This window comes from Schistocerca gregaria, chromosome 8 (assembly GCF_023897955.1).
Source record: "Schistocerca gregaria isolate iqSchGreg1 chromosome 8, iqSchGreg1.2, whole genome shotgun sequence".
Classification (NCBI taxonomy): Eukaryota; Metazoa; Arthropoda; class Insecta; order Orthoptera; family Acrididae; genus Schistocerca; species Schistocerca gregaria.
This window is the reverse complement of record NC_064927.1, coordinates 164,492,227-164,515,992: the sequence shown is the minus strand read 5'-3', so window position 1 is coordinate 164,515,992 and position 23,766 is coordinate 164,492,227. Positions and strand designations below refer to the sequence as shown.

Here is a 23,766-nt window from a genome sequence, read left to right as displayed (position 1 = left end):
AATGTTAAACTAATCATATTTACTTATCCTGTAAACTAACTCGTTCCATATCATTTCGATGACAGAATCGTTCAAATTAGCTATGGAACATCCAACTAACTAACTTCAGCAGAGCTCCCATTCAGCCATGGATATTTTTTATTTTCTTTTTCTTTTTTAATCTCAACATTATTTGCCTTGATCTTCCGTGTTGTCCTCTTCTTCATCTTCGTCAGGAAACAACGTTTCCATTACTAAGGCACAGATTGATAACAGATGTGTTACCGATCCATAATTTCTTTCGAGCGTAGACAAGCCTGCTGATAATAGTATTTTCTCACTGGCCGCTTGGTAGGGTATTCCTTGGGGATTAATTTCTAAGTTAGTTTCCACGAATTGTCTCCATCGTCTGATTTTGATTTTCCATAACTTTTCCTCACGGATGCGTAGTTCTTGTAGTGCTTTCTGACTGCCCGTGTCTCATGTGTTAATTTCTGCAGTACGTTCTCTAGAAGGACCTTGCGTGATAGAAATCATCCCTGTCGTTAATCTAGTCTATGTATAGATACTGTCACATCCTGCACTTTCAAGTCTACATCATTACTCAGTCGTGGACTTCCTGGACAATGAAGTACCCCTCTCAGTTCTGTCCAGCTAGCCTTCTTGTACAGTAATTTCATTTTCCCTTAGCCGCACTTCCTCTGTGGTGTCTTGGATTTCACTTCCGTCGATGACACTATGTATGCTGTTGTTATCACTTGATGTCGTTCCACTCACAACCCTCCATGCGCTGCAGTTCAGGGCATTGCTCCCTGTCCTTAAATAACCGCATCCCGCTATTCCAGAACTCTCTCTTAAGCCGACTACAGCTCGCTGGATCTAGAGTTCATCAATGTGTGTGTGAAATCTTATGGGACTTAACTGCTAAGGTCATCAGTCCCTAAGCTTTCACACTACTTCACCCAATCCTAAGGACAAGCACACACACCCTTCTGGTCGTCTTGTTACATTATCTTCCTTATGGTGGGCATCGAAGGTAGCCCCTCCCGTCGAATTTTCACGACCGTTGAGTGGGTCTTCAGTTTCCTCGAATGTCCTGTCGTCGATCTGCACTTTTGGACTGTACTAGCGCTTCATAGGGAAGAGATGGACGACGTCTCTGTGATGTTGGCTTTTGGATGAAGTGTCATATTCCTCAGCTTCATATGTGACGTCCGACAAATGACTGAAGATACGATACGACCCAAAGCAAGATATTACTTTCCCAATTGTCCCATTTCTGTCATTGGCGTACGAATCCATTCCAAGTCAGTTCATCTCTCACTTCACCTTTTCGCTGTCTGACATATTCCCAAAAACTGTGGGAGTTTCGCGAATCCCAGAAGCAAATATTGTGCCAGTTAATCTTCCCACGTGTGTGGTGGGCTATTTCGCCAGAGTAAACGACATTTCCTAGACACAGTAGACGGGCTAGACACTCCCTTTTTCGTTTAACAGTTTCGTTCTCGTGTCACAGTGTAATGTGGAGTTACTTCCTTTGGGATTATTGGCCCTTTATTCTTTCAGGATGACAGCGGCGTGGCTGTAACCGTCACCAGTGAACGCTATCTAAAGATGATGCAAGACTTCGTTCTTCCCCAATAAGATATGGTCGATGTGGATGTGGAACAATTATTGTTTCAACAAGACGGAGCGACCCCGCATACAGCTAGAGTTTGCATGGATTTCTTGCGTCAGACATTTCCTGGTAGAGTAATTTCCCGTTTTGGTGACATTTCCTCGTCGCCTCGCTGACCTGACCTTCCCTGTGCAGACGTTTTCCTCTGGGGCTATCTGAAGCAAGAAGAGTTCCGAACACGTTGTGCCACCATTCCTGAGTTGAAGGATCTCATCAGAACTGCCGTCGGCAATGTCCCAGGAATACGTTAATTCGTCGTGAGGTCAGCTGCCGACACCTGCTGCACCGGCGGCTGGCGTGCTTCTGTTTTGCCACTATCCACTGCGTGAAGCAACGCTTACTAGATGTGGCCGCAACAGCACTTCCATCAGTTCGCTCAGAATGTGGACACGTCAAACCCTGCCTACAAGAACATAGTATTTCCTCCGTTGGTGCCTCACAAGTCCATGGCTACTCTCTCTGTCTGTATCGTTCTGCCTAGAGGACTTCATGCACATAACAATGCTGAGCGAGTAACCCCTCACCACTGGCTTTCCATGCAGATCAGCTCCACCCAACTGTCATTCCGTTGCTCGCCTTCACATGAGCGAGCACTTGCAGAGTGAGACCCAAAAGAGGCATGGTTTTACAACACCTGTAAACCAATATGGCGGCCAGCTATGTCAGAACGTAGCACCTGGTGTAGTGGAGAGTAGAAGTGAATCATGTTGCATACACTGCAGTTTCACAGTTTAAGCAACTGTTGTCTTAGCAGTCTCGTCGATAGAACAATCCTGGAGGTTCCAGGTTGAATGCTGTAGAGGGGTGGATACTTTACATCCATCCAGTCTTTGCAGGAAGGCCCTAGATCCACTGACCCTGTTTTCAAATGAATGGTAAGAATCTTTCCCAGAGTTAAAAGACGTCTTTCGTGATGTGCCCACTACCACACCCACCCCCTCCTAGTACTGTGGAGAAGAAAGGCTGTACTGTACCTAAAGTCTGCCAATAGCTTGGCCACAGGCTTGCACCACAAAATTTACCTTGTTTTATGCAGATACATGTGAGATCCGTAAGGCCATACGTGCCAGGCAGGCAGCTGTATCGTAAGATGAGCTAGGATGGATCATCCTCAACAACATCTGGTAAGTTACATAATGTGTATTCACGAAATCTCTCACACACTGCAGCCTCATGAAGACCACGCTGGTAGACCGTACAGGTAGGGAAGGTGTGTGGGTTTCAGTTACATAATGTGTATTCACGAAATCTCTCACACACTGCAGCCTCATGAAGACCACGCTGGTAGACCGTACAGGTAGGGAAGGTGTGTGGGTTTCAGACCAAATTGGATTACTGCCACATCTCACCTCTCCTCCACCCTTCGCCCTTCCACTTCCCCCAGCCCACTCTCTTCTAGGCTAATTGCCTAACATATAAATTGCAGGTGATTCAAGATCAGAGACGGGATGTTCTACAACTGACCAAGGCATATGAAGCCAGCCTATATGGTTATCACATTTCCTGCACTTACCTTATCGCTATAATTTATTACCCAGACTGATTGCCCCTGTATTTATGTCACCTGCCTTTTATTACTACGATTTATGTCCCAATATGGCTGCTGGATGATTTTAAAAATAACGTCATTTAATTGGTATAATTTATGACCCAGTATGGTCAACAAACTACGATATCACAATCAAACATGACTTACCAAGTTAAGTATGACAACATGGAATTGTAGTGGAGATAACCCAGTATAAATGTGGGGGGAAACTAGAAAAATCCAAGTGAGATAGAATGCATGTAACATGGCCAGGCATCTACAGTGCAACATGATTTTCAAAATACGCTGCAAACTGCGAAAGGCATTGCTAAATCACACTGAGATGCAGCATAAACAAAATACAATAGTGGTCTGTGGTTTAAAAATTACCACAGGCATTCTTTTTTGTGGTCGTGCTGTACCACCGGGGGTAGTAGAAAGGAAGAGGACAGTCACACCTTTATTTCAGACAAACTCATCGCGGCACAGTCTTTCCCACAGTCTGTGCAAAGCCTTCATTCGTAGTTTGTCTTTTCGTAAGTATGACAGATTTGCCACATCACTGACCGAAGGCAGACACCCATTTCTCTTTGGAGCCCACCCTCACATCAGTACATGCACCGCCACATGACTTCAGTGTAGCTCAGGGTACGCCAAGGCTTGCTTCAGGCAGCACACCTGAATAAGCACATTAATTGACCCATCCCAAAGTAGGAGCAGATAAAGTAATCTTTTTGAGCCAGCGATTGCAGCTCTTGCATTGTCTAGCCGTGCAGCCAAGCATTGTGAGATGTCTCTGTACAATTTATGATGATGAATTGACGAGCAAGTAAAGCTGTCTCTACTGGTGGCTTTCTGCTAGCTCTGCCACAACTAATGAATCACGTAACATGATTTTATCGGAAGTAATCCCAACACCCGTATGATCCACGTGCATTTTTTATTTTACTGCTGTAGAACAAATAAGATATGAAAGTAGTACCATATGTGTTTTGTACTCGAAAATAATAATACAGAACATTTTTATTTTGAAAAAAGATTTAATTTTTTCATCCACAATCAGAGAATTGGAATCGAACTTATGCATTAAAATAAGCAACATGTCTGTGTTTTCTACACTTGCTGGTAATCTCTACCCAAAAACACATACTTATGGAGGAAATTCAGCGGTTTATACATATTAAAGTGGCACTTACATTGCAGCTTGACAGTTGAATTTTATCACAACACAGTGAAGCGATGCATACTGCGAAACTGCAATATATTTGGAATGTTTTCCATGATTGTGATCCCATAGAGGAATCGTTGTCTGAATGTGTGTCCTCATACACTGCAGTCGTTACAAAATGGTTGCTATGTGGAGTTCTGTCTCAGAGATCTGTGTATAAGAGAGCAATCAAATGAATACTGTTTTAAAAAATTATAATATCTGTTTAATTTCCAATCATGCATATTACTAAATTTTTTTGTAGTACTCTCATATATAAGAAGTAAATCTACATTATTATTACAGAACGAGAGAGGCGTGAAAGTGTTCTGACTTAAAGCATGTGTTCTCAATAGCTCTATTCAATAATACCAACAATATGCGACACAAACATCACACGACCCTCATCGAGAAACGCTTCTTAACGTGTAACTTATACCGGTAATATCAATATGCGATCCATGTGTATTTTTCATTAATATAGAACAATTAAGCTCCAACAATAGTGATGCATGTATTTTAATCGAAATCCTATGTATTTTCATTAAAAAATACAATTATTTTTTGGTAAGGGTTGAATTTCTATCATTTGCAATCAAGGATTTATAGTAATACTTGTGTATTACGACAAGAATGTGCATTTGTGTTTTATACACATATTGTTACTTTATACAGCAGAACACCTACTTAAGGAGAAAACTTAGTAGTATGTATTCGTTGAAGTACCAGCCTTAGTATGTTTCTAACGTGAGATTTCACTCCCAAGAAAACTGTATCTCCCACCAAGCAACTGTGTAGAACAAACGAAGTAAAAATCAGGGTATAGCCAAGCAGCTATTAATATCGGAAATTATCCGCACACGGAGGGTAACTACAACGTATGGCTGACTTCTGTATCGGTTCAAGCAGACAAAAGACGAGTTTTCGGAAAAAAATAGAGAATGACCTTTCTGTAATATTAAAAAATAAAATTTGTGGTGTATTTAACATTTATCTACATGCTAAATACTCCAAGTTAGTCTCAATGAGACATAATCACAAGAGGAATTACCATTTCTTCTAAATGGAAACAATATTATTACAGTATCGACCTTAGTTGTGTGTAGTTGCAAAATAACGAAGTGCATGAGGAACTGACACTGAGAGAAGTAAATCATTGCTGTATATAGTATGACAAATCGGAAAATATGAATGTTTCATCACTCCTCTTTTAAAGCACACATTTGTGATGTTATCCCCCCTTATACGAGTGTGTGTCCAAAAGTAATGCATCCGAATTCATTATGATAACTCTTAAAGCTTTTTAAATAAAAGATGCATTATTAACATTCTGCATCTTTATTATTCATATCGAGATCCTTATTTTTCATCATAGTCACCCTGACAATGAACACGTTCCGTCCAATGAGAGACCAGCTTGTTGATACTGTCGCAGCAGATTGTTTAACAGAGCCACAATCTCATCTCTGTTGTTACCGCTTCAGCACCATCAAAGCGAAGTCCTCAAATGCGTTCTTCAAGTTTTGGTAGCAGATGAAAACCCGATGGGGCCAAGTCGAGGCTGAATTGTGGATCATCAATGACAGAGAATACAAGGAGTCGGAGTGTTTCAGAAGTCGCAGCTCTCCTGTGTGGTCGAGCATTGTCATACTGAAGAAGAGGGTGCTCTGTGTGCGGACGAACATTCTGAATTCGCAACTCGATTACAACATGCTGCTTCTGACACTCCGATATAGTTACCGAGCGGGGTGGCGCAATGGTTAGCATACTGGACTCGCATTCGGGAGGACGACGGTTCAATCCCGTCTCCAGCCATCCTGATTTAGGTTTTCCGTGATTTCCCTAAATCGTTTGAGGCAAATGCGAGGGTGGTTCCTTTGAAAGGGCACGGCCGATTTCCTTCCCTAACCCGAGCTTGTGCTCCGTCTCTAATGACCTCGTTGTCGATGGGACGTTAAACAACACTAACCTAACCTAACTAACCGATATAGTCACATTACACACCACCTTGTTACACACTAGGATTCGGTGTCCAACATCAGCAAAGCATGCAAATCGAAAGAGTGTAGCCCCTACTCGATGTAGGGGCCGAACCGCACAATAATCCTTAAAGACTGGTTCGGTGTGGGGCGGCCCCCGGTTAACATACAATACAATACAAGCTGAATGAATGGAATATTGTCTTACCTTGTGTTGTAGGCGCTAACAGTGATGTCTTCGCATGAATGTCTTAATTGCACACGTATTATTTCCTTATTTTATATTCCTTCTTTAATTTAGTTTCTCATTTCCAATTAACTTCATTCCCTTTGTATGAGGTTTGCAGTATTAACATGTACATATCGTTGCAATACCCGAAAAAGAAATAAACGGTTATGAAATATACGTTTGTAGAAATAATATTACATGTACAGTATACTAATGATCTATTTTCATAGGTCTTTGTACAGTCGCCAGTTGAATTCTACTGGAGAGTTAAATTGACAATGGACTGAAAATCCTTAAACTCTCAGAAATACTGTACGTTTCACTAATAACTGTTTTGGTCTCTTACTTTTCGCGACTGTGTCAGCTCTGAAGATATCAAGCACGCCAGTTCCGACTAGCAAATTCGACTTCGTAAATTAAATATCAAGCTTGTGCTGAATAATTACTACGAATCGGAACTATCTCGGTGAGATGATCGTAATGGAGGCTAAGCAAATTTCGTCCAAACCGGTTATTACCTTTCATACAGCAAGATTCTCCCATTTCGTTACAAAACCTGTTAATAATGTATAAAGGGTGACATTAGTATAAATGAAAGGCCGCGACACAATGTTTGGGCAAAAATGGGAGTGGTGATTTTCACTTAAAATGTTCAAATGAGTGTGAATTCCTAAAGGACCAAACTGCTGAAGTCATCGGTCCCTAGACTTACGCACTACTTAAAGTAACTTATGCTAAGACAACACGCACATACCTGGCCGAGGGAGGACTCGAACCTCCGCCGGGACCAGCCGCACAGTACATGACTGCAGCGCCTGAGACCTAATGCACGTAGAACCACCTCTGGACTCTACCCCAGGCCAGCCAGTCGTATTACCTAAGCAGATCAACTCTTACTATGGTGATTACATCGTGATATTTACACATTCTTAGAAAAAAATGAAGAAGATTTTAGTGCCAAAATATAGAACTGTCAGAAAGGAATCTCCACAATACCATCGTTTGTCGAAGTAGACATTCTCCCTAAGGTTGCGATGTGAAAATACTACACCATTCAGGGTTCAATTAAAGCATATCAATAAGAAGCAACTTTTACACTCTGCTTACCTCATTACGACTCGAGGCGGCAATAGGATGAAAACCGTGGAAATTATCTCCATAACATAATAATTATTATTCGTTGCCTACACTCATATCACTGAATTCCTTACGACTCCAACTATAGAAATATTGCACTGACTTGCTGATATAAGTAATTTGCATCAGAAACTGTGGGGCTTTAATGTAAACACTAGGTATAAGGGGGAGATGATGTCAAAATAGGGGAAAGACGAAACATTCTAAGTTATCCGCGGAATTATATAGTACACGCATAAATGTTGTAAGCACGTGCTGCCAAATAAGATTATGCTAAATATAAAGCACTAAAAATTTCCTCCTTTGTATTTTTAAAAATATTCGACAGATTACCGACAAACTGTTAAGTTGCCAGAATCATGTGCTACAAAAAAAAATCTTTTTCGAAGGACCAAGCTCCTACAGATAGAAATTGCTCTCGAACAAACTGTTAACATTCGTGTACAGAAAACAACATGATTCAATGTTTTTTCCCTCTTTTCTCTCTATCTCCCAGTTTTTTTGGAGCCACAATCCAGATCAATATTATTTTGCTGCATCTAAGTTAGTCAACCTATTCAGAGATAATTCGTTCTTTGTTAAATGGCATACTACTACAGCCACTACAGTAGATATCCAATTAAAAGTCTATTAAATACTCGTATCTTCTGATAAGTATGGCTGCGTCATCTCTGTTTTTTTCCGATTTGTCATACTACATCCGCCTTAGATTTACTTCTCTCAGAGACAGTTTATCATTTTTTTTGTCATCTTACACCTACAAATAAGCAAGGGGGATACTTTAATAATAGCGTTCCTGTGCTGTAAAAATGTAGTTTCGCCCTGAAACTATGTCTGACAGAGATAAACTTGGAGAATTTATTACGTAGATAGTTGTTAAATTCACGGCCGATTTTCCTATCTAACGTTACAGAGCTGTCCTCTAATTTTGGTCAAAAAAACCGCCTTAGCTCTGCTAAAACCAATATCAAAGTCATTTATCATAGCGACCCTCCATGTGAGGGTAACTTCCGACGTTAACAGTTCGTTGGCATTATTTTACTTTTTCGTTATTTGTCAAAATACGTAACACTTTGAGTATAAAATACAGATGTATACTGTTGTAACTTGTTGTTTTATAGTAGGTTATATATTTGCATTACAGGCATAAGTTACACGTTAAGTAGTGCTTGTCAGTGAGCTTAGTTTGAAGTTTATACCACACATCACTGATAATACTGAGTACAGCTTTTCTCAGCGTGTCTTGCTGTAAGCCAGAACACTTTTATGCATCTCTGATGCTGTAATAATAACTTAGAGTTACATCTCATATGTATAAAGTTAATACAGGTAAATGTAGCAATATGTATAATTGCAAATTAAACAAGTGTAACTTTTTAATAACAATAGTTATTTCATTACTGTCATATATACAAACTTATTTTAATATGATTTTTCTTCATTCATCATACCGTTTTGCCATATTGGAAACATTTTCCAAACATTGTCCATTGAACGTGTTAAATTCGGCATGGCATGTGATCATGTTCACAAGCAGTTATGCAGTCATCCAACTTGATGCCCACATGAACTTCATGTCCCATTATACATTCCACAACGTCATTGAAATCATTTTTAACACAACTGGTTAACTGATATATTTTGTGCATGGCAAAATACAGGATTTGTATATACTGTGTGTGTTTGTAACAGGTTGTTTTTTAACTGTAAGCTATACATAGTCTCTCAGTTTAATAGTTTCCAAGAAGTACCTAAAAACGCTGTTACTATTTAGACAGTAACATGACAGCTGTTGGTCTTGGTGTCACTCCTGATGTAGTAAACTTTGTTGCTGGCCACTTGTGGGCTGAATTTGGTGATGAGTTGGCTTTTGATGTATATCAGATTTCCACAGAGCATCTGCACTCCATTAGGCTGAACCGAACACTTTTACAGTGCTATACATCCTCTGGTTCGATTAAAATTGTAAAATCGACATCTGGAACTTTTCCAACATCGATGCTTTCCGGCCGGCCAGTGTGGCCTAGCGGTTCTAGGCGCTTCAGTCTGGAACCGCGTGACAGCTACGGTCGCAGGTTCGAATCCTTCCTCGGGCATGGAGGTGTGTGATGTCCTTAAGTTAGTTAGGTTTAAGTAATTCTAAGTTCTAAGGGACTGATGACCTCAGATGTTAAGTCCCATAGCGCTCAGAACCATTTGATGCTTTCCGATTTGCAGACAGTCAAACAAACGTAATTGTCAACACCAACATCGCTTTGACAAATAACTAGACAACCTGGAGTGCTGCGGAAGGTTACTATTTTGACTATCCTGGACGTAGGTCCCGTTGCAATAAAAATGTAGGACATAAATAAAAATAGACCAGAGAAAAGTACCTTTATGAGCAAGGGAATTAGTGGCAGGATTTCCGCCTGCTTAGCTTGGTGGTCACTTGCTCGCCTCCCATCTAAGAGGGCCCGGGTTCAATTACCGGCCGGGTTGGAGATTTTCCCCGCCCAGGGACCGGGTGTTGTGTTGTTCTCATCATCAATTCATCCTCCTCACTGGCGCGCAAGTCGCCCAATGTAGCTTCGAATGAAATAAGACGTAGCGGCCGAACTTCCCCGGAAGGGGCCTCCCGAGCAAAAATGCCATAAGCTCATTTCATTTACTGACAGGCTGGCAATACTCCGTAACTATTAGAGTGGGCATGGTTTACTTGGCTTCTTGTAAGGAAAGAGTGTTCTACAGTACCCTTTTTTCGTTAAATGTGTTACATAGTCTACAATAGACATCTGAGAGATAAAACTCCACGCATCACGCACTCTGTTCTGGTTGCAGTGTCTGCGCACACACACTCAGACAGTTAATTCCCTTACGGGATCACAATGATAGAAAACGTTGCAAATATAACTGGTTGCGGCTTTGCGGTATGTACTGCTTTACTATGCAGTTGCGTAATATAACTGTCAAGCTACTTTAATACACACAAACCGCTAAATTTTCTCCAAAATTATGTTTCTTGGGGTAGAGATTAACGATACACATAAAAAAAACAGAACATCAAGAGCTCATATGGAAACCCAGTTCTAAGCAAAGAAGGGAAAACAGAAAGGTGGAAGAAGTATATAGAGGGTCTGTACAAGGGCGATGTACTTGTGGACAATATTATGGAAATGGAAGAGGATGTAGATGAAGATGAAATGGGAGATACGATACTGCGTGAAGAGTTTGACAGAGCACTGAAAGACCTGAGTCGAAACAAGGCCCCGGGAGTAGACAACATTCCATTAGAACTACTGACGGCCTTGGGAGAGCCAGTCCTGACAAAACTCCACCATCTGGTGAGCAAGATGTATTAGTCAGGCGAAATAACCTCAGACTTCAAGAAGAATATAATAATTCCAATCCCAAAGAAAGCAGGTGTTGACAGATGTGAAAATTATCGAACTATCAGTTTAATAAGTCACTGCTGCAAATACTAACGCGAATTCTACACAGACGAACGGAAAAAACTGGTAGAAGCCTACCTTGGGGAAGATCAGTTTGGATTCCGTAGAAATATTGGAACACATGAGGCAAAACTGACCCTACGAGTTATCTTACAAGCTAGATCAAGGAAAGGCAAACCTACGTTTCTAGCATTTGTAGACGTAGAGAAGGCTTTTGACAATGTTGACTGGAATACTCTCTTTCAAATTCTGAAGCTGGCAGGGGTAAAATACAGGGAGTGAAAAGCTATTTACAATTTGTACAGAAACCAGATGGCAGTTATAAGAGTCGAGGGACATGAAAGGGAAGCAGTGGTTGGGAAGAGAGTGAGACAGGGGTGTAGCCTCTCCCTGATTTTATTCAATCTGTATATTGAGCAAGCAGTGAATGAAACAAAAGAAAAATTCGGTGTAGATATTAAAATCCATGGAGAAAAAATAAAAGCTTTGAGGTTCGCCGATGACATTGTAATTCTGTCAGAAACAGCAAAGGATCTCGAAGAGCAGTTGAACGGAATGGATATTGTCTTGAAAGGAGGATATAAGATGAACATCAACAAAAGCAAAACGAGGATAATGGAACCTAGTCGAATTAAGTCGGATGATGCTGAGGGAATTAGATTAGGAAATGAGACACTTAAAGTAGTAAATTAGTTTTACTATTTGGTGAGCAAAATAACTGATGATGGTCGAAGTAGAGAGGATATAAAGTGTAGACTGTCAATGGCAAGGAAAGCGTTTCTGAAGAAGAGAAATTTGTTAACATCAAGTATAGATTTAAGTGTCTGGAAGTCGTTTCTGAAAGTATTTTTATGGAGTGTAGCCATGTATGGAAGTGAAACATGGACGATAACTAGTTTGGACGAGAAGAGAATAGAAGCTTTCAAAATGTGGTGCTGCAGAAGAATGCTGAAGATTAAATAACTAATGAGGAGGTACTGAAAAGGATTGGAGAGAAGAGAAGTTTGTGGCACAACTTGACTAGATGAAGGGATCCGTTGGTAGGACATGTTCTGATGCATCAAGGGATCATCAATATAGTATTGGAGGCCAGCTTGGAGGGTAAAAATCGTAGAGAGAGACCAAGAGATGAATACACTAAACAGTTTGAGAAGGATGTAGGTTGCAGTAGGTACTGGGAGATGAAGAAGCTTACACAGGATAGAGTAGCATGGAGAGCTGCATCAAACCAGTCTCAGGATTGAAGACCACAACAACAACAACATAAAGTTTCGAGTACGAAACACATGTGACGCTACTGTCGTAACATATTTGTTATATAATACTAAAAACAAAAGCCAAAAAGAAACATGGAACATATTTTGCCGTTACTCATTGCTACTGACAAACTAATTGTGGCTGATATATAAAGTGTCACACCATCATAACCGATTAGGTTGGTAAAGTTGTAATCTTTATGAGATTGGTCGGAGATTATGCAGTTTTCTTTATACCACTGACGTCCGAGCGGTTCTAGGCGCTACAGTCTGGAACCGCGCGACAGCTACGGTTGCAGATTCGAATCTTGCCTCGTGCATGGATGTGTGTGATGTCCTTAGGTTAGTTAGGCTGAAGTAATTGTAAATTCTAGGTGCTGATTACCTCAGAAATTAAGTCCCATAGTGCTCAAAGACGTTTGTAGTGCTGGAGGGAACTGGCACCACTCCAGCAGCTTGAACAGTCCCCTGCTGACACGAAGTGTCCATGGATTCATGAGGTTGTCTCCGTACCCATACATGTCCAACCGCTCCGACCAGTCAACATGTTTCCAGTCGAATACCGGAGTTGACGAGCCCAGGCGAGGTGTAAAGCTTTGTCTCGTGCAATCACGAAGGGTACACGAACGGGCCTTCCGCTCCAAAAGTCCGTATCGATAATGTATCGTTGAATGGTTCTCACGCTGACACTCGTTGAGGACCCAGCATGGAAATCTTCAGCAATTAGGGGAAGGGTTGGATTTCTATCACGTTGAGCGATTCTCTTCAGTCGTCGTTGGTCCCGCTCTTGCACCATCTTTTCCGACCGCAACGATGTCGGAGATTTAATGTTTTTCGGATTCATGATATTAATGGTACACTCGTGAAATAGTCGTAGGGGGAAATCTCCACTTCATGCTGTGTCCCATCGCTCACGCGCCGACTTTAACACCACGTTCAGACTCCCTTAAATCTTGATAACCTGCCATTGTAGCAGCAGTAATCGGTCGAACAATTGAGTCACACACTTGTTGTCTTATAAAGGCGTTGCCGACCTCAACACCGTATTATATCTGTTTACATACATCTGTATTTGAATACGGATCTATAAGAATATACCAACGCAGGAAATGTGTGGCGAAGGATCAGTGGCTGGAACAGGGTCTGGGAATTGCGTCTGAGCGAAGGTGAATGTAACGTAGTGTCCACAAATAGCGCACAGACCCAGCAGTGTACGACAAAACTATTAACGACAAATCCTCAGAAGCAATAGCAGTATTCAAAGACGTGGGAGTAACAATCTGGGACGATCTAAAGCAGAATGACTACGAAAACAGAATGTAGAGGAAAACCAGACGTCAGCTCCGGATTAAGTGGAAGAATTTAAAGGCAATGTAATCCATGCGCAATATAATAATCATCATCATTTAACACTGATTATGCCTTTCAGCGTTCAGTCTGGAGCATAGCCCCCTTATAAAATTCCTCCATGTTCCCCTATTCAGTGCTAACATGGGTGCCTCTTCTGATGTTAAACCTATTACTTCAAAATCATTCTTAACTGAATCCAGGTACCTTCTCCTTGGTCTGCCCCGACTCCTCCTACCCTCTACTGCTGAACCCATGAGTCTCTTGGGTAACCTTGCTTCTCCCATGCATGTAACATGACCCCACCATCTAAGCCTGTTCGCCCTGACTGCTACATCTATAGAGTTCATTCCCAGTTTTTCTTTGATTTCCTCATTGTGGACGCCATCCTGCCATTGTTCCCATCTACTAGTACCTGCAATCATCCTAGCTACTTTCATATCCGTAAACTCAACCTTGTTGATAAGGTAACCTGAATCCACCTAGCTCTCGCTCCCATACAACAAAGTTGGTCGAAAGATTGAACGGTGCACAGATAACTTAGTCTTGGTACTGACTTCCTTCTTGCAGAAGAGAGTAGATCGTAGCTGAGCGCTCACTGCATTGGCTTTGCTACACCTTGCTTCCAGTTCTTTCACTATGTTGCCACCCTGTGACAATATGCATCCTAAGTACTTGAAACCGTCCACCTGTTCTAAGTATGTTCCTCCTATTTGGCCCTCAATCCGTTTACATTTCTTTCCCACTGACATTACTTTCGTTTTGGAGATGCTAATCTTCATACCATAGTCATTACATTTCTGATCTAGCTCTGAAATATTACTTTGCAAACTTTCAATCGAATCTGCCATCACAACTAAGCCATCCGCATATGCGAGACTGCTTGTTTTGTGTTCACATATCTCGACCTCACCCAGCCAGTCTATTGTTCTCAACATATGTTCCATAAATAATATGAACAACAGTGGAGACAGGTTGCAGCCTTGTCTTACCCCTGAAACTACTCTGAACCATGAACTCCATTTACCGTCAAATCTAACTGCTGCCAGACTATCCATGTAAAGACCTTTAATTGCTTGCAAAAGTTTGCCTCCTATTCCATAATCTCGTAGAACAGACAATAACTTCCTCCTAGGAACCCGGTCATATGTCTTTTCTAGATCTATAAAGCATAGATACAATTCCCTGTTCCACTCATAACACTTCTGCATTATTTGCCGTAAGCTAAAGATCTGGTTCTGACAACCTCTAAGAGACCTAAACCCACACAGATTTTCATCCAATTGGTCCTCAACTAATACTCGCACTTTCCTTTCAACAATACCTGAGAAGATTTTACCCACAACGCTGATTAAAGAGATACCTCTGTAGTTGTTACAATCTTTTCTGTTTTCATGTTTAAAGATTGGTGTGGTTACTGCTTTTGTCCAATCTGATGGAACTTGTCCCGACTCCCAGGCCATTTAAATTACCCTGTGTAGCCATTTAAGACCTGCCATTCCACTGTATTTGATGAGTTCTGACTTAATTTCATCCACCCCAGCTGCTTTATTGCATTGCAATCTATTGACCATTTTGTCCACTTCTTCAAATGTTATCCTATTTCCATCATCATTCCTATCCCATTCTACCTCAAAATCTGAAACATTACTGATCGTATTTTCACCTACATTGAGAAACTCTTCAAAATATTCCCTCCATCTGCCCAAGGCATCCACAGGATTCACCAACAGTTTTCCTGACCTGTCCAAAATACTTGTCATTTCCTTCTTACCTCCCTTTCGAAGACTGCTAATTACACTCCAGTTGGTTTTCCAGCAGCTTGACCCATTGTCTCCAACCTGTTTCCAAAGTCTTCCCAAGATTTCGTGGTTTACAAAACATAATGGTCAACCGATTTTATGAGTACTGCTTATCAGTCTCAGACATTCACAAGATCACATTAACAGAAGAGGCAGACCATAGCAAGTCATATTCGAACGCAGACAGTCGTTAATTTGTGAGAGATGCTAAAAAGACTCCACAGGTGAGCGCTCCAAGGCAGACGTGCATTACGGAGAGATATACTGTGGATAAAATCCGAGAGAGTATGTTGCAGACTGCATGTTACTTCCTCTCGCATACAGGTATGTCTTGTGAAATGGTCACAGTTAATGTGGAGGTTTACCAACCATCTTTCTTACGTGAAAAAGGTGCAGGGATAGTGTATAGTATATACTGTTCACCACACGCTGTAAGGTGGTATGTGCATGCTAGGCATCTGATTTTCGGTACCGCCCTCGTGTTCACAGTAGCATCATATTGGTAAAACTTTATAGGACACACAATGCTAAAGATTAAAAATGAGAGAAGGAGCACAAGCACAGAATAAGGAGTGACTGGGTGGGGGTAAATCAGTCATGTCCTTCTCCAAGGAATCAGTGAATTTTGTTTATACTTTTAGGGCTACATTTGTTTCATTGTATTCGCCTGTATGGTCTGTGATATGTTACCTACGAGACAGCTTTCTATCTAATAGAATGGAACTGTCCTGTCCTGATCGGGTTCCAAGACAATCATCACAAACATTACATTACACTACCTTGATACAAAACAAGATGCATAAAATACAATTTATAATACTGATATGAGAAACCCCTGTAGTCACCTGACGAGAAGTCTTGTTCCTCCTGCCACCGAACTTCACTAATTCCCACTATATCTAGTTTTAACCTATCCATTTCCCTTTTTTTAATTTTCTAACCTACCTGCCCGATTAAGGGATCTGACATTCCACGCTCCGATCCGTAGAACGCCAGTTTTCTTTCTCCTGAGTAGGAGTAGGTTTAATAATGAATAGGAAAATAGGAATGCGGGTAAGCTACTACAAACAACATAGTGAACGCATTATTGTGGCCAAGATAGACACGAAGCCCACACCTACTACAATAGTACAAGTTTATATGCCAACTAGCCCTGCAGATGACGAAGAAATTGAAGAAATGTATGATCAAATAAAAGAAATTATTCAGATAATGAAGGGTGACGAAAATTTAATAGTCATGGGTGACTGGAATTCGGTAGTTGGAAAAGGGACAGAAGGAAACGTAGTAGATGAATGTGGACTGGGGCAAAGAAATGAAAGAGGAAGCCGCCTGGTAGAATTTTGCACAGAGCACAACTTAATCATAGCTAACACTTGGTTCAAGAATCATAAAAGAAGGCTGTATACATGGAAGAAGCCTGGAGATACTGACAGGTTTCAGATAGATTATATAATGGTACGACAGAGATTTAGGAACCAGGTTTTAAATTGTAAGACATTTCCAGGGGCAGATGTGGACTCTGACCACTATCTATTGGTTATGACCTGTAGATTAAAACTGAAGAAACTGCAAAAAGGTGGGAATTTAAGGAGATGGGACCTGGATAAACTAAAAGAACCAGAGATTGTACGGAGTTTCAAGGAGAGCATAAGGGAGCAATTGACAGGAATGGAGGAAAGAAATACAATAGAAGAAGAATGGGCAGCTTTGAGGGATGAAGTAATGAAGGCAGCAGAGGATCAAGTAGGTAAAAAGACGAGAGCTAGTAGAAATCCTTGGGTAACAGAAGAAATATTGGATTTAATTGATGAAAGGAGAAAATATAAAAATGCAGTAAATGAAGCAGGCGAAAAGGAATACAAACGTCTCAAAAATGAGATCGACAGGAAGTGCAAAATGGCTAAGCAGGGATGTCTAGAGGACAAATGTAAGGATGTAGAGCCTTATCTCACTAGGGGTAAGATAGATACTACCTACAGGAAAATTAAAGAGACCTTTGGAGAAAAGAGGACCACTTGTATGAATATTAAGAGGTCAGATGGAGACCCAGTTCTAAGCAAAGAAGGGAAAGCAGAAAGGTGGAAGGAGTATATAGAGGGTCTATACAAGGACGATGTACTTGAGGACAATATTATGGAAATGGAAGAGGATGTAGATGAAGATGAAATGGGAGATACGAAACTGCGTGAAGAGTATGACAGAGCACTGAAAGACCTGAGTCGAAACAAGGCCCTCGGAGTAGACAACATTCCATTGGAACTATTGACGGCCTTGGGAGAGCCAGTCCTGACAAAACTCTACCATCTGGTGATCAAGATGTATGAGAACAATCAGTTTAATAAGTCACTGCTGCAAAATACTAACGCGAATTCTATACAGACGGACGGAAAAAACTGGTAGAAGCCGACCTCGGGGAAGATCAGTTGGGATTCCGTATAAATATTGGAACACGTGAGGCAATACTGACCCTACGACTTATCTTACAACCTAGATTAAGGATAGGCAAACCTACGTTTCTAGCATTTGTAGACGTAGAGAAGGCTTTTGACAATGTTGACTGGAATACTGTCTTTCAAATTCTGAAGGTGGCAGGTGTAAAATACAGGGAGCGAAAGGCTATTTACAATTTGTACAGAAACCAGATGGCAGTTATAAGAGTCGAGGGACATGAAAGGGAAGCAGTGGATAGGAAGGGAGTGAGACAGGGCTGTAGTCTCTCCCCAATGTTATTCAATCTGTATATTGAGCAAACAGTGAATGAAACAAAAGAAAAATTCGGAGTAGTTATTAAAGTCCATGGAGAAGAAATAAAAACTTTGAGGTTCGCCGATGACATCGTAATTCTGTCAGAGACAGCAAAGGACTTGGAAGAGCAGTTGAACGGAATGGATAGTGTCTTGAAAGGAGGATATAAGATGATCATCAACAAAAGCAAAACGAGGATAATGGAATGTAGTCGAATTAAGTCGGATGATGCTGAGGGAATTAGATTAGGAAGTGAGACACTTAAAGTAGTAAAGGAGTTTTGCTATTTGGGGAGCAAAATAAGTGATGATAGGGGAAGTAGAGAGGATGTAAAATGTAGACTGGCAATGCAAGGAAAGCGTTTCTGAAGAAGAGAAATTTGTTAACATCGAGTATAGATTTAAGTGTCAGGAAGTCATTCCTGAAAGTATTTGTATGGAGTGTAGCCATGTATGGAAGTGACTCATGGGCGATAAATAGTTTGGACAAGAAGTGAATAGAAGCTTTCGAAATGTGGTGCTACAGAAGAATGCTGAAGATTAGATGGGTAGATCACATAACTAATGAGGAAGTATTGAATCGGATTGGAGAGAAGAGAAGTTTGTGGCACAACGTGACCAGAAGAAGGGATCGGTTGGTAGGACATGTTCTGAGGCATCAAGGGATCACCAGTTTCGTATTGGAGGGCAGCGTGGAGGGTAAAAATCGTAGAGGGAGACCAAGAGATGACTACACTAAGCAGATTCAGAAAGAAGTAGGTTGCAATAGGTACTGGGAGATGAAGAAGCTTGCACAGGATAGAGTAGCATGGAGAGCTGCATCAAACCAGTCTCAGGACTGAAGAGCACAACAGCAACAACATGAGAAATCTGCTCAGGAATTGCATATGTGGATGTTAGTACAACCCTAAGGTCAACCTGTATACCAGACAAATATCCACCAATCTCAAGTGCATGTCTCTGCCTTGGCAGTAACGATTTTCCTTGCATTCACATGCATGAACTTGCTATCCCTAGCCAAGAAACTGTATCAGAGTCAGTCATATCAGCCATTTCATCTTCTGGCATTATTCGGTGAAAATAATCAGTGCATGTATTAAACAATAATTAACTTTGTGTCACTCCCTTTCTTTAAAAATAGAGTCATTACCGCTTTTATAAGCCATAGAATCAGTGGCAGGGTGACAATTCTCCCTAAATAATAAAGTGGTACAATGCTCTGCAGTTCTTGATTTCTTACTGGTATGGTGTTCTGTAATACCGAATTGTTAGATATGTAATGTTCATTAGATGTGTTGAGAAAGGATGAATTTTAAGAGAGTTACAGACGACGGTGGTCAAAGTCACACTAATTGTATGAAGAGGATGACCACAAGCCATCGCCAGTCCCAGCATAACTCGCTAATGATTTCATAGTGACAATACCTATGGAGGCATCTCGTAATGCTTTACTACAGGACTGGGGTTTCAAGTGTCAGCAGTCACTGACATGTATCTGTCCTTAGTGGAGAGTGGGGTCGTTAACGCTCGTAATCACTGGATAACATTGCTTGTAGGAAGCGTAGTTGGCCCACAATGAGATATGTGTGTCTGCCCTTCACGAGGCTGTCGTACATACTCATACTTCAGGTGGAGTATATGAGAGGCTCTGCTGTGTGTTATTTGTTTCAAAGAATGATTTAGTTGTTGTTTCAAACAAATGTGTAGTTGTTCCCTTCCTTCTTACACTGAAACGTCAAAGAAACTGGTATAGGCATGTGTATTCAAATACAGAGATATGTAAACAGGCAAAATACGGTGGTGCAGTGTACAACGCCTCTGGCGCAGTTGTTACATCGGTTACTGCTGCTACAGTGACGGGTTATCAAGATTTAAGTGTGTTTGAACGTGGTGCTATAGTCGGCGCACAAGCCATGGAACATAGAGTCTCCGAGGTATCGATGAAGTGGGGGTTTTCCCGTACGACTGTTTCACGAGTGTACCGTCAATATCAGCAGTCCGGTAAAACATCAAACCTCCGTCGGAAAAAGATCCTGCAGGAACGGGACCAACGATGACTGAAGATAATCGTTCAACGTGACAGAAGAGCAACCCTTTCGCAAATCGCTGCAGATTTCAATGGTGGGCCACCAACAAGTGTCAGCGTGAGAACTATTCAAACAAAACATCACCCATATGGGCTTTTGAAGCTGAAGGCCCACTCGTGTACCCATCATAACTGCAAGACACAAAGCTTTACGCCTCACCTGAGCCCATCAACACAATTATTCGACTGTTAATGACTGGAAACATGTTGCCTTATCAGACGACTCTCGTTTCAAATCGTATCGAGCGGATGGACGTGTACGGGTATAGAGACAGCCTCATGAATCCATGGACCCTGCATGTCAGCAGGGGACTGTTCAAGCTGGTGGAAGTTCTGTAATGGTTTAGAACGTGTGCATCTGTGTAATATGGTGACCCTGATTCGTTTAGACACGACTCTGACGGGTGACACATACGTAAGCATCCTGTCTGATCACCTGCATCCATTCATGTCCATTGTGCATCCGACAGACGTGGGCAATTCGAGCAGAAAATGCAACACCCCACACTTCCAGAATTGCTACAGAGTGGCTACAGGAACACTCTTCTGAGTTTAAATACTTCCGCTGGCCACCAAACTCCCCAGACATGAAAATTATTGAACATATTTGAGGTGACTTGCAACGTGCTGTTCAGAAGAGGTCTGCACTCCATCGTACAGTTCTGTACGATTCGTGGTGTCAGTTCCCTCCAGCACTACTTCAGACATTAGTCGAGTCCACGCCACGTCGTGTTGCGGCACTTGTGCGTGCTCGCGGAGGCCCTACACAGTATTAAGCAGGTGTACCAGTTTCAAAAAATGGCTGTGAACAGTATGGGACTTAACATCTGAGGTCATCGGTCCCCTAGAATTTAGAACTACTTAAACCTAACTAACCTAAGGACATCACACACATCGATGCCCGAGGCAGGATTCGAACCTGCGACCGTAGCGGTCGCGAGGTTCCAGACTGGAATGACTAGAACCGCTCGGCCACACCGGCAGGCTGTACCAGTTTCTTTGGCTTTTCAGTGTACTACACCAAGCGGTGTACATAAAAAAAAGCCTGAGGTTCTTGTTAAACATGGATCCATGGACTATCAGCGTAATTGGTTTATGCACTGCATCAGTGTAATTTAGCGATATATTCTGCAATCTGCAGCGTATTTTTAACATAATACTATTAGACACATGCCTGGAGGCCTGAAGGGCAGTTCCTAAGTAAATAGACCAAGCAATACACATGCCATCTCACTTCTGTATTTTTTTTATATCCTACTATTTTTGCACTGGGTTATGTCCACTGGGATGTTATAACATCAGACTTAGGTCAGGCACCTATGTTTGATAGTGAGATTATAGTGTGGTGGTCGTATGGAGTCATTAGTTATGCAGTATAAGGCTATCTTGGAAAGATATGGGGTATCCATATTCGGTCATAGATGATAGCAATAAAGAAAAATGTGAAGTAAATATTCAAGCAGCGATCTTCGGTAATAAATTATAACACTACGGGTGCCAGATAAGCAGAGGAAATTTGGCAACAATGCATTCTGTCCTTGTATGCTTCACCCAGTAGGAGAAAAGCCCATCTCACATTTTGAATTTGCTGCAGTTGGTATGTTAGGTATTTGGCCTAAATGGATCAAATGGCTCTGAGCACTATCGGACTAAACATCTGTGGTCATCAGTTCCCTAGAACTTAGAACTACTTAAACCTAACCAACCTAAGGACATCACACACATCTATGCCTGAGGCAGGATTCGAACCTGCGACCGTAGCGGTCACGCGGTTCCAGACTGAAGCGCCTAGAACCGCACGGCCACACCGGCCGGGATTTGGCCTAGAAGAGAGGGGAAAGGGGGAGGAGGAAGAAGGAGTGGGAGAAGGCGATCTGACAATGATGCAGACTGCTCAGAAACTCATATGCCTAGTTCTAACAAAATGTCACTGATGCGTGCTCGGGTCTCTGCATATCCATACTGCGATCCTGCGGTGCGGCTGTGACTGATATGTCACTGAACTGCTGTACCTGCCTACAGGTGGTGCGATGGCATCTGCAGCTGGCGCAGGCGGAGCTGGAGAAGCTGCGTACGGCGTACGCCAACCAGGAGCGACACATAGCAGCGGCGCGCAACCTGCTGCAGCAGAGGGAGCAGAGCCTGGTGACGGGCACGGACGGAAAGTCGCCGCAGCAGTCTTTCATCACGCTGCACATTGACACCAAGTGTGGGACCTCGCGCCTCGACATCAAGTACGACAGCTAGGGCCCTGTCTTCAAAAGTCTCACTCCCACGTTCCTAGCTCTCTTATTTAATGGGCGTCGTGACGTATCGTCATCAATAATAAATTTTTTTGAAAACTGTATACTTAGTGAAATTTTCTTTCGGTCTACTTCACAAACTACAGCATAATGCATGGTGGTGCGTATGTTGTATCTGTATTTACAATTTGTTTTCAGTTCCATTCGGATATTCAGAGAGGGGAAAATGACTATCAACATGCCTCTGTAGGTGCGCTAAATTCTCTAATCAAATTTTCATGTATCTTACTCGAGATGTACAATGGTGGCATCAGAATAATTACAAAACTGCTATGAAACTCGTTCTTGATCCTGGTCATCATCATCATCAACATCATCATCATCGTCTTCTTCTTCTTCTTCTTCTTCTCGTCTTCTTCTCATTGCATTGTAGTCTAGTGTGCGTCATAGACTCTTGAACATGTTTCTCCCATTCTGGCCTCTTCAGTGCAGTTCTTCACCATCCGCTTAATTCTAATAATTAATTTATCTCCTTCCATGTTGTCCATTTATCTCTTTCATAGATTTTCTCTCTGTCGTCTTCCACTTGGAGTCCATCCACAAACATTTTTTGTCCTTCTTCCAACAACTATCCAAAGAATTTCTCCAAGTTAATCTATTCTGCTATTTTTTATTATTCTCAAACTATCAGCGGTTTGTATAAGGCAGTCCATCTCAATACTTGTTCTAGATTTTAATGTATCATCATTATTATTACTATTATTGTTATTACGAACTGCTCCATAGCCAAAGCGCAGGATAGAGCGTTAAAATATTCTGACCTAACACTCAGAAATATTATTTATTGCCCATGTTTCAAACCTATAGCGTATGGAAGCCCTAACTGTAATATTACATTGAGTTTTTAAGAAGGAGTGGTAAATATTTTGGCACGTTCAGTTTTGATTGTTTAAAGAGATGCTGCTGTTAGAAGGTAACCCGAATAAATACCCCCAGATTGTGTTAAGCAAAGACAAATGATTGAAGTTCAGAATTGGTTTTCATAAGTTCCACTCTTCAGTGCACTCTCGAATTCTGTTCACGACACAACGTGCAGCTCGTCTGAGCTCTTCGTTGC

General features: G+C 41.6%; 1 protein-coding gene across 1 annotated transcript in view; it reads left to right on the top strand.

Moving 5' to 3' along the window:
- LOC126285093 (trichohyalin-like) overlaps positions 1-22,703 on the top strand; it is a 189,180-nt gene extending 166,477 nt beyond the window's left edge. Inside the window, exon 10 of the mRNA XM_049984417.1 lies at positions 22,429-22,703. Within this exon, the coding sequence (XP_049840374.1) occupies positions 22,429-22,653 (225 nt within the window). The 3' untranslated portion in view covers positions 22,654-22,703. The remainder of the gene's footprint in view (positions 1-22,428) is intronic.
- Positions 22,704-23,766: the final 1,063 nt, after the last annotated feature.